This window comes from Lytechinus variegatus, chromosome 12 (assembly GCF_018143015.1).
Source record: "Lytechinus variegatus isolate NC3 chromosome 12, Lvar_3.0, whole genome shotgun sequence".
Lineage (NCBI taxonomy): Eukaryota > Metazoa > Echinodermata > Echinoidea > Temnopleuroida > Toxopneustidae > Lytechinus > Lytechinus variegatus.
Window position 1 is genome coordinate 642931 of NC_054751.1, and position 15706 is coordinate 658636.

The 15706-nt window shown below is 37.5% G+C and overlaps 1 protein-coding gene across 1 annotated transcript; it reads left to right on the plus strand.

Moving 5' to 3' along the window:
• The first annotated feature begins 893 nt into the window (after positions 1-893).
• LOC121425724 lies at positions 894-14784 on the plus strand. Its single transcript, XM_041621893.1, has 8 exons — positions 894-1011; positions 3876-4066; positions 5006-5116; positions 5653-5802; positions 7000-7603; positions 9364-9584; positions 10624-10799; positions 14095-14784. Exons 1-8 carry the CDS (start codon positions 894-896, stop codon positions 14678-14680), a joined length of 2157 nt encoding a protein of 718 aa, XP_041477827.1. The 3' UTR covers positions 14681-14784.
• Positions 14785-15706: the final 922 nt, after the last annotated feature.

Genomic DNA, 15706 nt, shown 5'->3' on the forward strand with positions numbered 1-15706 from the left:
CACACTGTAATAAGATGGAAAAGGGGCTTATCAAAGGTATGTTTCACAGAGGAACTTTTCGTCGAAAGACGCGAGGCTTACTATGATAATGTATTTGCCCCGTCAGGGGCAAATTTTTTTCATTTTTGACAATGGAAATGACAATTTTCAGGCAGAAAAGTGCCTTCGTTTGCTTTTGTCCTTAAAGAATTTATTTTTTTTTCTACTTTCAGGGGCACTTCCGGCGCCCTTGGTCAACTGTTTCTTTTATGGTCAAACGTGTCCTTTAATTTGCAGGCTATGAGAATATTAATTTTATTCACACTCGCTTTTTCTACAATGCATAAGAGTGAGCAAAACCCCAAATCATTTTACAATGCAAATCTAATTTTGTGACAAATTACAACATCATATATGCCCTTTTCCTTAATTCCTTTCTTCTTATTCTTATTTTCAGTTCTTGGTAAAGAAACTATTTTGGGAAGGGGCAAGCCGAGGGGGGGGGGGCTCAAGTGGCCCCTCCCCAGTATGCCAGTTTATGCACTCAAGTTGGTATGCAAGCAAGCAGTTAATTGGTCCATAAACGCAAAATTTCGTCAAATTGCTCTTATATAGGGGGCTCTACACCACACCAATTTCTTTCATAATTAAACGATCTACTGGAAATACTCCTGGAAACTTGCCAATTATTTTATATTAGGCAAACTTATATCAATCGATGATTAACACTTCCACAGGTGGTAAACATTGATCAATACCTCCATCCAGCCCCCCCCCCCCAGCCCCCTCTCGATCTCTCGATATGCGATTCTGCGTATCATCATGCGCTGCGCTGCATACGCAGTGTCGCACATGCGCATGAAGTAGAAAAACAGCATGTTATGATTGATGGGGGCTAATTTAATAGTTCAGAAATGGCCAACCCAATCTTCTTTTCTGACTTGGATGCATTGAAACAGAGAATAGAGGAGATTGAAGAGTCCTCAAGGGTGAAATTCGTGGTATTAAACAAGGACAAAGCATTTGGGAAGGGTAAGTTAAAAACTGTTTTGAGTTTTGTCGACGGGAAGAGTCAGTTTGCTGGCCCTGCGTTCAGCCAGGCCTGGCCGGGTAGGACATCGTGCTTACACCGGTCCTGGAGTAGACCTATGCATTAGCTGCAGGGCCAGGCCCAGGGGCAGGGGCCATAATAATCCAGAGATGCCAAGTTCAAAGACCAGCTATGCGTGAGATTTTCTGTGAATCTGAGTGAGATCACAGACATTGTGTACAATGTATATGGGGATAGGCTGTGATAGTTGCAGACAGATTTGAGGGGATGAACAAGAGTCCAAAAATGCAAAATGCTTGAGTCTCACGCATTATGCGTGAGACTTGGTGTAGCTCTGATAATCCATGTTCTGAAAATTTTCTTGACTTAGCCCTAAATCATGTAAATGGGATACAACTTCATTTCCCACATTTATATGATATTGATTTCATTTAAAAAAATAAGAATTCAGTAAAAAAATGAACTGAAAAGACGGGGAAAACTTGCTGCGAATGTTTACGTTGCCATCTTATTCTCTTTGTTCTTCTTGTAGCTTGGCGAAGAACATAGAAAACAAGATGGCGACGTAAACATCGCCACCACCAAGTTTTTTCCCCGTCTTCTCAAAATGTTTTTCTCGTTTTTTTAATTAATTCTTTTTTAAAAATGAAATCAACATCTACTCTAGTATGAACTAAATGTCTGAAATGAAGATGTCGACCCCTATCCCATTTACATCATCATTTAGGACTAGATCTTTTACTTTTAGAAGGAAAATAGAAATCTCAGGGGCGAAAATTCAGTTTTTTTCGTAATACACGCACATGAATGGGACGCACTCCCTGGCTCTGTGGAGACTAGGCACACGTTAGTGAAAGATTTTTACTCTCTAGCCCTTTGTGCACTGATGTTGCAATTTTGCACATTCGTACAATTCAACAATCGTAATAATTAGTTTTCTCCCCTACATTCAAATTAGATAAGCTAATAAAAAGGGCATAATGTAGTTCTTGGATTACACCTATATGATAATAATAAGTATCAATGGTGAAATACGCATTTCTTGAATTAAAGAAACTAACGTGGAAACAATTGTCATTATTATCCCCCAAAATTAATTCAGCGTGCAAAGAGCTAGCCTACATGTAGGAGCCTCCTGCCCTGGCGAGGTAGGGAGCTAATGTAAGTTATTGTTGTATGCGGTATTTCTGCAAAAACATCAAAATGAGACATTCCAAAGACATTACAGAGAAAGATTGGGAGAATATTCAGCAATTGAAGATCTCATTCAATATCTGCTTCAAGATAATGAATTTCAAAGAAATCATGCCTTTAGCAACAGGGGCGAATTGTCATTAGCATTAGCAACAAGGGCGCAAACTTGCGTGCACAAAACTTGCAAAACGCATGATTCTAATGCTCATTCATGCATATTCCCATAGATCGGGATCGTTTTGCAACTTCATACATCATATATCAATCTATAGGAATATCATGAATATTCTTGATCTTGAGCTGCGATCCTCGTGGATGCTTAATTTGCGTTTTCAATGTTTTGAAATCGGCAGTGAAGTAATAGGTGTGAGAAAACTGGGTACTCGCTCTATATCACCAATTTTGAGACTGATCGGAGGATGGACACAAGGTGAAATTAGAATGAAAAGTAAGAAAACGCGTTTTCTACCAATCGTAAGGTAATTTTGGTGCATGAGTTTTATGTTTTCCCCACATAAAGTGACACCTTTGTTACTCAGAGTATGAGAGCAAGTTTTTGGTCTCAAGGGTTCAGGTGAGTGTAGCGTAGTGTAGTGGTAGTGAAATGTAGTGGACCTACACAAACCATCGCCTGAGGTACCTCAAGTTATGCATTGTTGGGCTTGATTTTGATCTGTCCATTTAGTTTCGGTTCGATCTGATTTGGGGTTCTTTAATTCACCTACATGCAGCTTAAACCCTGTTCTCACCTCATTTCTTTATCTGATCTCTTTTGAACTTGAAGTAGTTTTGGAAATCAGTTTAGAAGATCACTTCGCTGGTGTTCTCATCACTATGTTTGAACTGGCTTCCACATCACTAATATTACAGTGGTCTTGTTGCTATTGGAACTCTTGAGTGGGGTCATATATTTTGTGCACAAACGTCAGCTTGTTTTTAGCTACAAGACCGCTTAAAGCTTGTGTATAGTTTTGGTAAATCCACCAAAATGCACCTATCACTATTCCAATTCATTGCTAGCTAATATGAATGGATATGCCCTATAACAGTTATGATGTGGAGGATATGAAATGAAAATGTGTTTTACAGGATAAATTTTGCGATTTTACATGGAAATTTAACTTGATCGGGTCACCCGATCAAATTAAAATATCTGTGTGTTTTTGTCTTTCAATTAAATCCTATTCCAAATCATGGAATGGGCTGAAACTTTCAAGATATGTTCTTTGTAACTTTTGGATATCTAATCACTAAATTTATAAGATAAGTGCTTGAATGCCCATTTTTTTAAATTTAAAACAAGCATCGCCGAGAGAGGGCGCTATGTATCCAAGATTTGAATATTTGTGAAATTTTTTCAGAGAAGTGCAGTTGGAAAAATATCTAACGGTCTCTACACTACAGTAAGACTGTCATATTAGATGATATTCGAATATCAATCACATTATTGACCCTTTACCAAAGGCTATACACAGGCTTTAACGTGAAAAAGGGTTCTCATTTCCAAAAGTAAATTCTGGACAGGGTGAGGGGGGGTTTAGCATGGATGTGCCCCTTTTCTTAATTCGCAATCACACAACGCCGTCTCTCTCTCTCTCTCTGATGGTTCTTTCAGAAGAGTGTAGTTAATTTTCACTGATTATGTTGACAGATTACGACTTTGGCGAGAAAACTTCATTTCGTCTCCGTTGGGAATATGACGAGGACCAGCACCCGTGCAAGATTCCGTTTACAGGAGTTCCTTTTGTCGCGGTCGGCCGCAAGACTATGGAATGCCACCAGGGAAAGGATAGGAATATCAGACAGAAGGAAAAGTATGCCATTCAAGCAGAGAAATTAAGGGTAAGATTTTACACTATAACCAGACAAGCCAAGTCCCTTGCATTAGGCTCAAGACTCTTTTATTAGGAGTTCTTGTCCATTCTCTGATTGCTTTTTTTTCCCCTTATGTACATGACACCCGAAAGCCAAATACACAACTCCTGGCAATGCCACGCAACTTCATCATGGCTCTAAATTGCTTAAAATCACTTGCCAGCTAGTCTTTGAACTTTGGCATCTCTGATGCTGGGTGAATTCAAGATTTATTTTGGTGTTGAAAATGGATATCTGGATGTGGACTGGATGCGGATTATTTCCATTCATGAAAGGTCAAGGACTACCGGTAGGGGTTTCTCTCCAAGATTTAAATGTGACCTAGAGTCAAACTTAAATTTCCCAGTTAAGTGCGGTATAAAAGGCATCACCGCTTTGGTCAAATTGTGCTAAGAGGATGCGCACTGCTGCGCATTAATCTATAAGCATGATTGAAAGTTATACTTAACTGTTTGTGACGCACCCCCGATTAGAGAAGATTGTTTGAGTGGCTTGATCCGGACTCGATCTCAGTATCTCGTATGTTGAATTCATCAATGAAGTTCTCCAGTATTGCGGGCTCTTTCTGAATAAATGAACACAGTTGTTATTGCCAGGTTCGCACTGTGTCCAGACTATTTGAGGGCAAATTCATGATAGGGGTGGGTGATCCCCCACCCCCCACTGTTTCCAAATCCTTGTACAAAATAAAATTCAGTAAAAATGTCCATCTGATTACGATTTTTGCATGGCCAGCCCCCCACTTTTAAAACTGTTCTGCAGTAACTGCATACATTGTTCATTTTCTAATATATTACTATAAAATAACCTCCTAGTACACCTCTTCGTACACCTCGTCTTGATGTTTCTTTTGTCCATCTACAACTGATGAAAACTAAAGGAATATTGCAATTGTTCTTTATTCAGGAATCGAAATCTAAGAGCAGGAAGAAGCAAGCGCTTTTACAACGGACAAAGAAAGTTAGCTGTCCGGCAACTATCATTATTATACAGATTACAAGATTGCAAGATATTAAGGTAATGTATATATTTCTGATTAGGCTCTCTTAAGTTGTGTATTTGTAGATTATCCTTTTATTTAAAAAAAGAAGAAGTATGAACAGATGATTAAAAGATGTTGATGAATGAATTAGACGATGAGTAAGAAAATAAAAAGAAAGAGACATTTAAGTAATTAATTGATTGATATATGTACATGTGTGTATATATATATATAAGTATAAAACTTGGTAAGTGTGAAAACAAGTATGTAATTGATAAGTGAACGATTATTATCTATGGTAAGTATGTCGGTCAGTAGGTAGAATAAACAAATTAATAAATCAATTAATCAAATATTAAATTAAAATATAAGTAATTAATGATGATGAATACCTGTAAATATGTATTTAAAAATGGATGGAAACTGCAGTATATATGACTAGAACAGTGACAGCAAAACACATAATGGAAGGTTTTTTTGGGGGGGATTAAAGTTTTTCTTAGCCCCCCCCAACCAAATGAGCTCTCAATAAATTTGGAGACTTTATTTTTCGTCACTACTTCCCACCCAGGTGAAAGAAAACAAGGAGTGGACAAAGCGGATCGCTTCTGCAGAATTTCGTAAGATGCTAGCCAAGGGTCACACACCTCAACAACAATCAGAGTTCTATGCTCTGTTTCCCAAGGATGAGGATCATAAAGGACATCCCATAAAGAATGAGGTACTCTTAACTAGATCTAGATCTATGTAAGTCTCTGGCTTTGACTAATTCCTTGTTTGGTCTCATCTCAAATGGTCTTGAGGGCAGTACGGTAGTTGCAGCAAACAATTATTTCATGAGAAGGTATTCTAAATCAAGGTTAATTGTCACCATATTATCATATACAATCAAACCTGTGTTAGTGGCCGCCTGTCTATAGCAGCCACCTACCTACAGTGACCACTTAGTTTGATTCCTCGGGAGGAAGATAGTGTGTATAAGGACCTGTCTATAAAGACCACATTTTGTGTTTCCTTTGGGTGGTCACTACAGACAGGTTTCACTTTATGTAAATCTGGTGTATTTAAATGTAAACTTATCATGTGAAGTCATGAAATCTTAACTCAAAACCGGTAATTCTGATGATCACTAACACAGAAAAGCATATGTTGGACAGTGTATTAATATTGCTTGGAAAAATACCTGACATTTGATGGATTTCTGTGCTTGTTTTGCTCATTTCTCAGCAATCACGCATTTTCTTCCAGAGCTATTTGGCACATATTTTTTTATTAATACATACAAACACTTTGGTGGTAATTTTATTGCATTCTCATTGATCTCATTTTGTAATTGTTATCACAACTGGTATTTGTCTTTAATTTGAGAAATTGTTCATTATTCATAAAAGATTTTAAAGTCTTGACTGAAGTTTCTTTTCTAACATCATTCCTTTATCACACTCTAAAAACTTTGTTATTCTTTGTATGTTTTCTTGCGTACCTCCAAATAGGATATTTTTAAAACCCCCCCAAAAGTCTTTGCCACCAATTTTATATTTCCCAACCCCCCAAAAAGGTCTTCAAAACAATTTAGGGAGGGGGGTTTGAACCCCTGTAACCACCCCCTTCCATGCATAGGCCACTGGCCTTGATCATATTATTTATAATAATAATGGTATTTTATTTCAATACTGTTCGCAACAAGAGCTGAATTGTACATAACTTTTGCATAAAAACAATATAAAACATAACATAATCAAAGTAGAATTATGAAAATACACTAAGCATGAAAAAATATACTATCATTAATACTTTGGGGGTTAATATGAACCAACAGAATATTTTCAAATATATATATATATATATATATATATATATATAAGTAATTGCAGAAGTTTCAAAATTTTCATGTTCATCATTACTTTGATTTGAACAGGCTGCTGGTCTACGCGAACCAACCATTCCAGAAGTGGTAGAGAGGGTGCGATCTCTCACCCGGGGCGGGGTCGTCAAGGTCAGCGAGATGAAGCAGCACATCATCACCTTCCTGCACAAAGAGTTGCACATAACAGACACTCTCCGCCGAAGATACATGCCTACAAACACAGACATCAGCAACATAATGGCCTCCGTGAAACGCAAGGCTCACCAAGACCCGGACAGCATGTCTGAATTTATCAACACGATGAGGAAACGCTGCCCCAGCGATCTGCTTCTCCATCGACCAAACTCTCCCAAGCATCCGCTACTCTTCTGCTACCAATCTACCTGGCAGAGTAGACTCTTAAATCGCTATGGCAACCAGTTCTGCCTCCTAGATGCCGTCCACCGTGTCCTTGAGGGGTCAAGGTTTCTGTATCTTCTGTATGTGAGGACTAATGTTGCGTATGTTGCAGTTGGTGCCTTTATTGTAGAGACAGAGGAGCCTGATAAGGTTCAAGAGGCTTTGGATATTTTTGCTAAATGGAACCCGAGCTGGATGCCATCTCACTTTGCGGTAGATGTACCGGATGTCCAAGCTGTGGAAGCATGCTTTCCAGGTTTGTAAAATAATAGTATGTGGGGGGGGGGGGGGAGTGGAGGGGGGGTAGTTCTTGATATAAAATGGAATTAATTCTGTATAATCCTGTTGGTTTATTTTTTACAATTTGTCTCATGCCAATTCATCCAATTGCCAACTCGTCTACTATCATTTGGTCTACCATCAGTTCGTCCACTCACCACATGGTCTAATTTCATTCAGTCTCGTGCCATTCCGTCTAATTAGCAATTCGTGCAATAGCCATTTAGTCCATTATACTGTATCATTTGGTCTAATTGGACTAAGTGTTAAATTGTGCAAAATGAATGAAAATGAAATGGATATTAGACCAACTGGTTGTGAGACGAAATGGTCATAGATGAAATGGTGATTAGACAAAGTGATGATTGGACCGAATGGTTAAAGGACCAAATAGTTGTGAGACAAAATGTTTTTGGACGGAATGGCATTAGACGAAATGGAAGTAGACCATGAGGTGAGTGGACGTGTTGGCAGTAGACGAATTGGCAATTAACCATCCTATTTGCTGAATTACGTCGATTTTGTGTTATTGCTTAGGTAGCGTGTCAAAGGTCAAATCTGCATCTTTCGCGCAGGAATCCCACAAGCATCATTTTATCCCATTTCTCACACATAGAAAAAATCAATAGGGAATGCAGGAAAGCTGCTATGAAGAGACGCATTGGCCCAAATTCACAAAGGTGGTTTTGAACACCCACGGTTGAGTCCATGGTTTATGCAGATTTTCTGTTTAAATTACGCTTATTTTACCGCATGCATTGAAAAGTGTCCAATGTTGATTCGCGCTATTGTCGCAGTGTGCCAAATTGACGCCTGTTGCCATGGTTATCCACGCTATTTTATTCATGAGTCCACTGTTTTGAATAATGAGTCCACTCTTCAAGCCGTGGACTCAACCGTAACAGGCGTCAATTTGGCGCACTGTGACAAAAGCGCGCATTAGCATTGGATATGTTTTATACACACGCACGATGCACGCCAAATTAAGCGTAATTTGTTCAGAAAATCTGCATATGCGATGGATTCAACTGTGGGTTTTCAAAACCAATTTTGTGAATTCGGGCCATTGTGCCTTTATAGCGGGATTCCTGCTAAAAGACGCTGTGCAGATTTTTGACAAGATACCTTAATGACCCCCCTGCCCTCTTCCATCCATCTCATATGTCTTTCTTTTTTTTAAACACCTTCCTCTTCTTCCCTCTTCATTCTCTCCTTTATCTCATCTCTTTCTCCTCTGCCTTTCTCCCCTGTTTATTCTATCATATCCCTCAAACCTGGTGGCTGATTGATTCCAATTTCAATGATTCTTCATCAACCTGATTTTCCAAGCGACTGAAAGCAAAGTAAATGTTGATATTAATAAATAATGACGTGCTCTTTAATATCACTAAGGAAGATTTTGCAACCACTACACAGATGCTGTCTAGTAGGTGGATCATCTATTATCTAAAGCCCTTCTTGACAAAGCAGTCTTTGTTAAAAGTCAGGTAATCAAAACAGCCGTACTGTCTGTGACTCTGGACAAAATAAATATTTGCAATTTTTGTCAGATCCAAATCTTAGGATGATCTGCTGTCTCAGTTCACCAGTTGTGGCAAAGATCGCTGAGCTGTTCAATGCTTTTACTATGTTCTAGAATTTGTCCCCATTGCAATTGCGAAAACTCGCTTTTGTGTCAGCTAATGAAAGGTACTATAATAATTTGACACCACATTTTTCTTCTTTTTACTTTGATAGATTATACTGTCAGCCTGTCCAATGTTCATTGCGAGAGGGCGTGGTCTGAGCTTTTTTCAAAGACTCCACATCTGAAAAAGGAGATTATCTTACCAATGCTCCGCCGTATGGCACATGCAGACACCATTGGAAAGTATGAAGACTTAATGGGCCAGCTGCTCAATAACAGTGATATGAAAGAATGCTCTGCATTTTCAAATTATTGGCTTCCTCAAGCAAAGGTGGGAAAATATACTATTTTGATTATTATTTACTATTTCTGCGATTTAAAATTCATATGCCACCTAGATAGATTTTTGTTATTTGGTTGGTTGTTTGATGTCAATCATTCAACCCATTTTACAATGTCATCCGTTCATTTCAGGATCCATGCGAATTTGTCCATTGCACTTGCTGAGACCAACGGCGCTACACGTAAATACACTCGTGTTTGTACACGAGACTGTGCGTGCACTGCATGTAATTTTGCTTCCAAATGCATAAATGTCAATTAAATAACAGATATCTATTTTTATAGTGTCATATAAAATAAATGATTTATTTGTGTGTGTGTGCAATGGAGAGAATGCCGAATAAGCATTCGGTGAAAGATGAAATGAATGATCCATTCAGCTCGGCTATGCCTTGTTGAATGGATCATTTCATCTGATGAAGTATTCTTTCCATTGCACTCATCAGCGTCCATTTGTAACTAGCTCACCAGCTCATCAATGGCCATGACTGTTGTCCTGTTGACTAGACTCAATGCCCCCTCATTGGCTTTTGAGATATTTACTTATTTTTCCCATTTGTGCTGTAATATAGAAACGTGCCCTCTGGATAATTGTCGCTGCCCCTAGAATATTGACAGGCCTTTTTTTTTTAGAACTGATTCTGATTGAGGTAAAACTGTAGAAAGCATGCCATGTTTCTGGGTTCCAGGAATTATGATTGTGATAATGAAATCCTGGAAAAACCAGTCCCTTCTTTTGGCATGCTGTGCACTCTTTCAACACAACCCAATACAGGGGGAATCTGCCAAAGAAGAATCTTTGTACCACAGAAATATCTTTGATTTGGAGTGGAGTTCAACTGGGATTATGTAAATAATTCATGTTCTGACATGTAAGATTGCTTCGTTCCACTTAGCCAATTATTAGACTTATAGAAGGTCAGCTTGACTGACCTGACTGAACTTGAGTGTATCAATGTCTCTACTGTCAAACCTCTTTCTTTGAAATATTGATGTGATCAATGCATTTTAATTTTGTTTTTGTGCAGAGATGGGTGCGTTGTTTCCAAGATGAGAGTTTCTACTTCACTGTGCATGCTGCTGGAGGGTTAGATAAACAAAATGAAATATTTAAATATGATGTCATCAAACCTTACACCAATGGTTCCATCAAAGATCTGGTGGCAGGACTTCTTAATAATTTCTTCCCAGAATCATATAGAAAGTAAGTTTCTATACACTTCTTTTGTTAGATTGTTTATTTTATTTCTTCTTTTTATTGTTATCTTTTAAAAGGGAATTTCACCCAGATCATGAAGATATTTTTATAAAAGCAGACAAATTTTATTAAAATATTAAAGGTTTGACAAATTTTCATCAAATGTTGGAGAGATATGTTTTATTTTAAAGTTTTGAATCTATGACTTGATATGCAAGCTTTTGCCCCATATGGAACGTTATAAGAATTTCATAAATATCAATTTTTTAATGGTTCACGATGACTGAAAATATTTTCCTCATAGCAGGTATTAATCGATGTGTCTGATCTCTGATGTCACAAATGCACAAGTAAAATCATATACAATTTTTGGGAAAACTGACATTTTTGTAGAATATACATGTATTACCCAACACATTAAGGAGCTGCTTACATGTGTCAACACAGAATCAAACTTTAAATCCATAATTTTGTTTATCTATTTGCCGAATCTTAATCTATGTATATTCCTGTTATTTTTCTGCTTTTTAGTAAAATCAAATTTATGTTTGGGTGAACTTGCCATTTATGAAAACAAATTTTTTTTCTTCATTCAAGTCTGCATACTTCTTGACAGACTTTATAATTTCCCATGTGTCTACATACTCCTATAGCTGACTTGAAATTAGTCCAGTAGATGACCCTATAGGCCATGTATAAGACCTGGAAAAGTTGTACAATGTTTTTGTCTCACCTGCGAAGCAAAGTGAGACTATAGGCGCCGCTTTTCCGACGGCGGCGGCGGCGGTGGCGGCGGCGGCGTCAACATCAAATCTTAACCTGAGGTTAAGTTTTTGAAATGACGTCATAACTTAGAAAGTATATGGACCTAGTTAATAAAACTTGGCCATAAGGTTAATCAAGTATTACTGAACATCCTATTAGAGTTTCATGTCACATGACCAAGGTCAAAGGTCATTTAGGGTCAATGAACTTAGACCATGTTGGAGGATTCAACATCGAAATCTTAACCTGAGGTTAAGTTTTTGAAATGTCATCATAACTTAGAAAATATATGGACCTAGTTCATGAAACTTGGACACAAGGTTAATCAAGTATCACTGAACATCCTGCATGAGTTTCACGTCACATGACCAAGGTCAAAGGTCATTTAGGGTCAATGAACTTTGGCCGAATTGGGGATATCTGTTGAATTCCCATCATAACTTTGAAAGTTTATGGATCTGATTCATGAAACTTAGACATAATAGTAATCAAGCATCACTGAAAATTTTGTGCAAGTTTCAGGTCTCATGATTAAGGTCAAAGGTCATTTTGGGTCAATGAACTTTGGCCGAATCTGGGGTATCTGTTGAATTACCATCATAACTTTAAAAGTTTATTGGTCTAGTTCGTTAAACTTGGACATTAGAGTAATCAAGTATCACTGAACATCCTGTGCGCGTTTCAGGTCACATGACCAAGGTCAAAGGTCAATGAACTTTGGCCGAATTGGGTGTATCTGTTGAATTACCATCATAACTTTGAAAGTTTATGGATCTGATTCATGAAACTTGTACATAAGAGTAATCAAGTATCACTGAACATCCTGTTCGAGTTTCAGGTCACATGATCAAGGTCAAAGGTCATTTAGGGTCAATGAACTTTGGCCGAATCGGGGAAATCTGTTGAATTACCATCATAACTTTGAAAGTTTATTGGTCTAGTTCGTTAAACTTGGACATTGGAGTAATCAAGTATCACTGAACATCCTGTGCGCATTTCAGGTCACATGACCAAGGTCAAAGGTCAATGAACTTTGGCCGAATTGGGTGTATCTGTTGAATAACCATCATATCTCTGTAAGTTTATTGGTCTAGTTCATAAAAAGTGGACATAAGAGTAACTATGTATCACTGAACATCTTGTGCGAGCTAGAGTAGTTTTCAAAGTCAGCACTGCTGCTATATTGAACTGCGTGATGCAGGTGAGACGGCCAGAGGCATTCCACTTGTTTTTTTATTCCAGTTCTAGATGGCTATTAAAGTAAATTCAGCTTGGTTGCCACCTTGGCAACCTTCAGCATTTTTTTTAAATTAACATAATTAGCATAATCGTTTAATTATTGGACATAATTTATTTGATATGTTACTAGTCTTAAGGACCAGAAAGCCAGAGAACGTAATTAGTACAATTTTTTATGGGGTTTCTATGACAAGGATTCATGACCCCAGATTTGTTTTTAGGTAGTTGAATATTTCTTTAGTACCAATATAAAACACAAATCATAAAAAACCTTGTATTTAAAGGTCAAGTCCACCTCAGAAAAATGTTGATTTGAATCAATAGAGAAATATCAGACAAGCACAATGCTCAAAATTTCATCAGAATCGGATGTAAAATAAGAAAGTAATGACATTTCAAAGTTTCGCTTATTTTTAACAAAATAGTTACAAGAACGAGCCAGCTACATCCAAATGAGAGAGTAGATGATGTTACTCACTCACTATTTCTTTTGTTTTTTATTGTTTGAATTATACAATATTTCAATTTTTTACGAATTAGATGATCAGGACCTCCTTGCCTGAAGCACAAAATGTTAAAATAATGGAGTTCCACGTGTTCAGGGAGGAATGAAATTTCATTTCACATGACAATGACAAGAAAATAAAAACATTTCATATTTCATATAATAAAATACAAAAGAAATAGTGAGTGATGTCATCAGTTTTGTGAAATGAAGCGAAACTTTAAAATGCCATAACTTTATTTTACATCCGATTTTGATGAAATTTTCAGTGTTATGCTCGTTGATTTTTTCTCTTTTTATTCAAATCAAGTTTTTGTTGGGGTGGACTAGTCCTTTAACAACTTTTCCACTAATGAAAAAATGTTGTCTGGATCTTATTTCATTTTTCTGTGGTCATGAATCTCTTTTGTAATTTGTAGAACAGGGGCCCATCCATCGTGCAAAGCGTTTCGATTGATCCAATCAGTGTCAACTCTATAGACATCCACAGATGTCATAATTTTTTCTACCCCAAAAACTGCACAATGTCCTTTATAAACTAAGAGAAGCACAGTTACCACACTGACTTTTTAAGAAATGAATAAATATATGAATTTACAGCATATCTAGAAAACATTTTGAGCAAACATGCATTAAAGGTAATGATGTTGTTGGCTTTCCATAGTTGTGGTTGATTGGATCTATATTAACTCTTTGTAAGGCGGGGCCCAGATGTCACATTCCAGTGATATTGTCAATTTAATGTTCGCAACTAAATCATATCCTTGTCAACTTGATCGTCAATTTATACAGATACCTTGAACGCAATGCAAGATCATCTGCAGGCTACAGCCATAGCAACGCTCAGATTCCAAAGTTCCTGCAGAACCGACCAAGAGCCATAGTCCATCACATCAGAAATTGCATGCAGAATGACATTCCTAAAGGAAGCATCGTGGATCATGGGAACGGACTATTTGTGGTACAGTACGCCAATGAATGCCACACCCTACGATTCGGCGAGGGTGCGGTCATGCCGCGCTGTACCTGCCGCGACTGGCAGACCCATCTCCTACCCTGCAAACACTTCTGCGCTGTTTTCCAACACTTTGAATCGTGGCAGTGGGAGAATATGAGCCCCCTATATCACAATAATCCTATCTTCGCCCTGGATGATGCGTTTATTGTCTCCATGGAAACCTATGCTCCGAAGGATTCGGAAGACGATTCTGAAGCGAGGCGGAAGGAAGCGATACAGGAGTGCATGGACACTACCAGGGCCATCAATGCAGCTGTGAAGAGATTAAGTGATACATCTCATATTGTTAGTGTTACCAAGAGACTGAAGTGTCTTTTAGAGGATATTCAAACAACACAGGGGGAAGTAGATCCTCCATGATTCACATGGATCAGGAAATTTCTAGTGTAGGGGTAAATTATGGTAAGTGGGACATTTCAGCATTTACCTAAGCATTACAAAAAAGAGAATAATCAACAGAGCAATCATGTATTTTATTTTGGAGTTTATTTAGATATTAACATTTTAATAATTCAACACTTGTATTATTAATAGCAATGAATTGAGGGAAGTATTGCATAAATTTATTTTACAGGCTTTAAAGAAAATTTCAATGTTTCAACTTACCCCATGTTCCAACTAACCCCGGTCTACCCTACAATATATAACAAATATACCAGGGTAGTTACTTTCCCATTACACCTTTATACATTATTGAATCTTAACTTTATGTGTAGATAATAAAATATTTTCAGTGTGGCATTTAGCACAGCAATAACAAAAGTAATAATACATATAACCCATTTGCCATAGTTTATGATACAAAATTATTCACTAAGTTGAGAAACAGAGACATGAAGAAAAATGAAAAATACTTCGCCAATATTGTATAGAAAATTTATGTTGAAGGAGATCTCACACAAGAAGAAAAGAAAATGGACTCATTCAATTTTCGTTAAAAAATGAAATAATTCAAACGACCTACATGTGTACTCCTAATTCAGTGGCAAACGATTTTTTTATTGATCATTTGTCAAAGTCTTTGCATTGAATATTCTCCAATTCAGAGACCTTCCTTAGTCCTGTCCATGTTTCATTCCAGTAGCGAGCACATCCAGTGCACAGCTACCAATCATCATCAAAGTGGAAGCCATTAAATCCACCAGAGTTGTTTTGAGTATCTTTTCTCTCATCTTGCATCAATACATTTATAGGCTCCACACACTTTTGAGATTTCATTTTACTTGTTTTGTTTTGTTTGCCATGTCTTTTGTGATTGTTTAAAATTTTTGCTACTAGCTTTTCCTGCTTTTTCCTTTTCACGATCCTCTTTCTTTTTTTTTCTTCTGCCTGTTTTTGTGCTTCCTCCTGTGCATCTTGCTCTTCCTTTTTGTTGCTTCTCCTCCA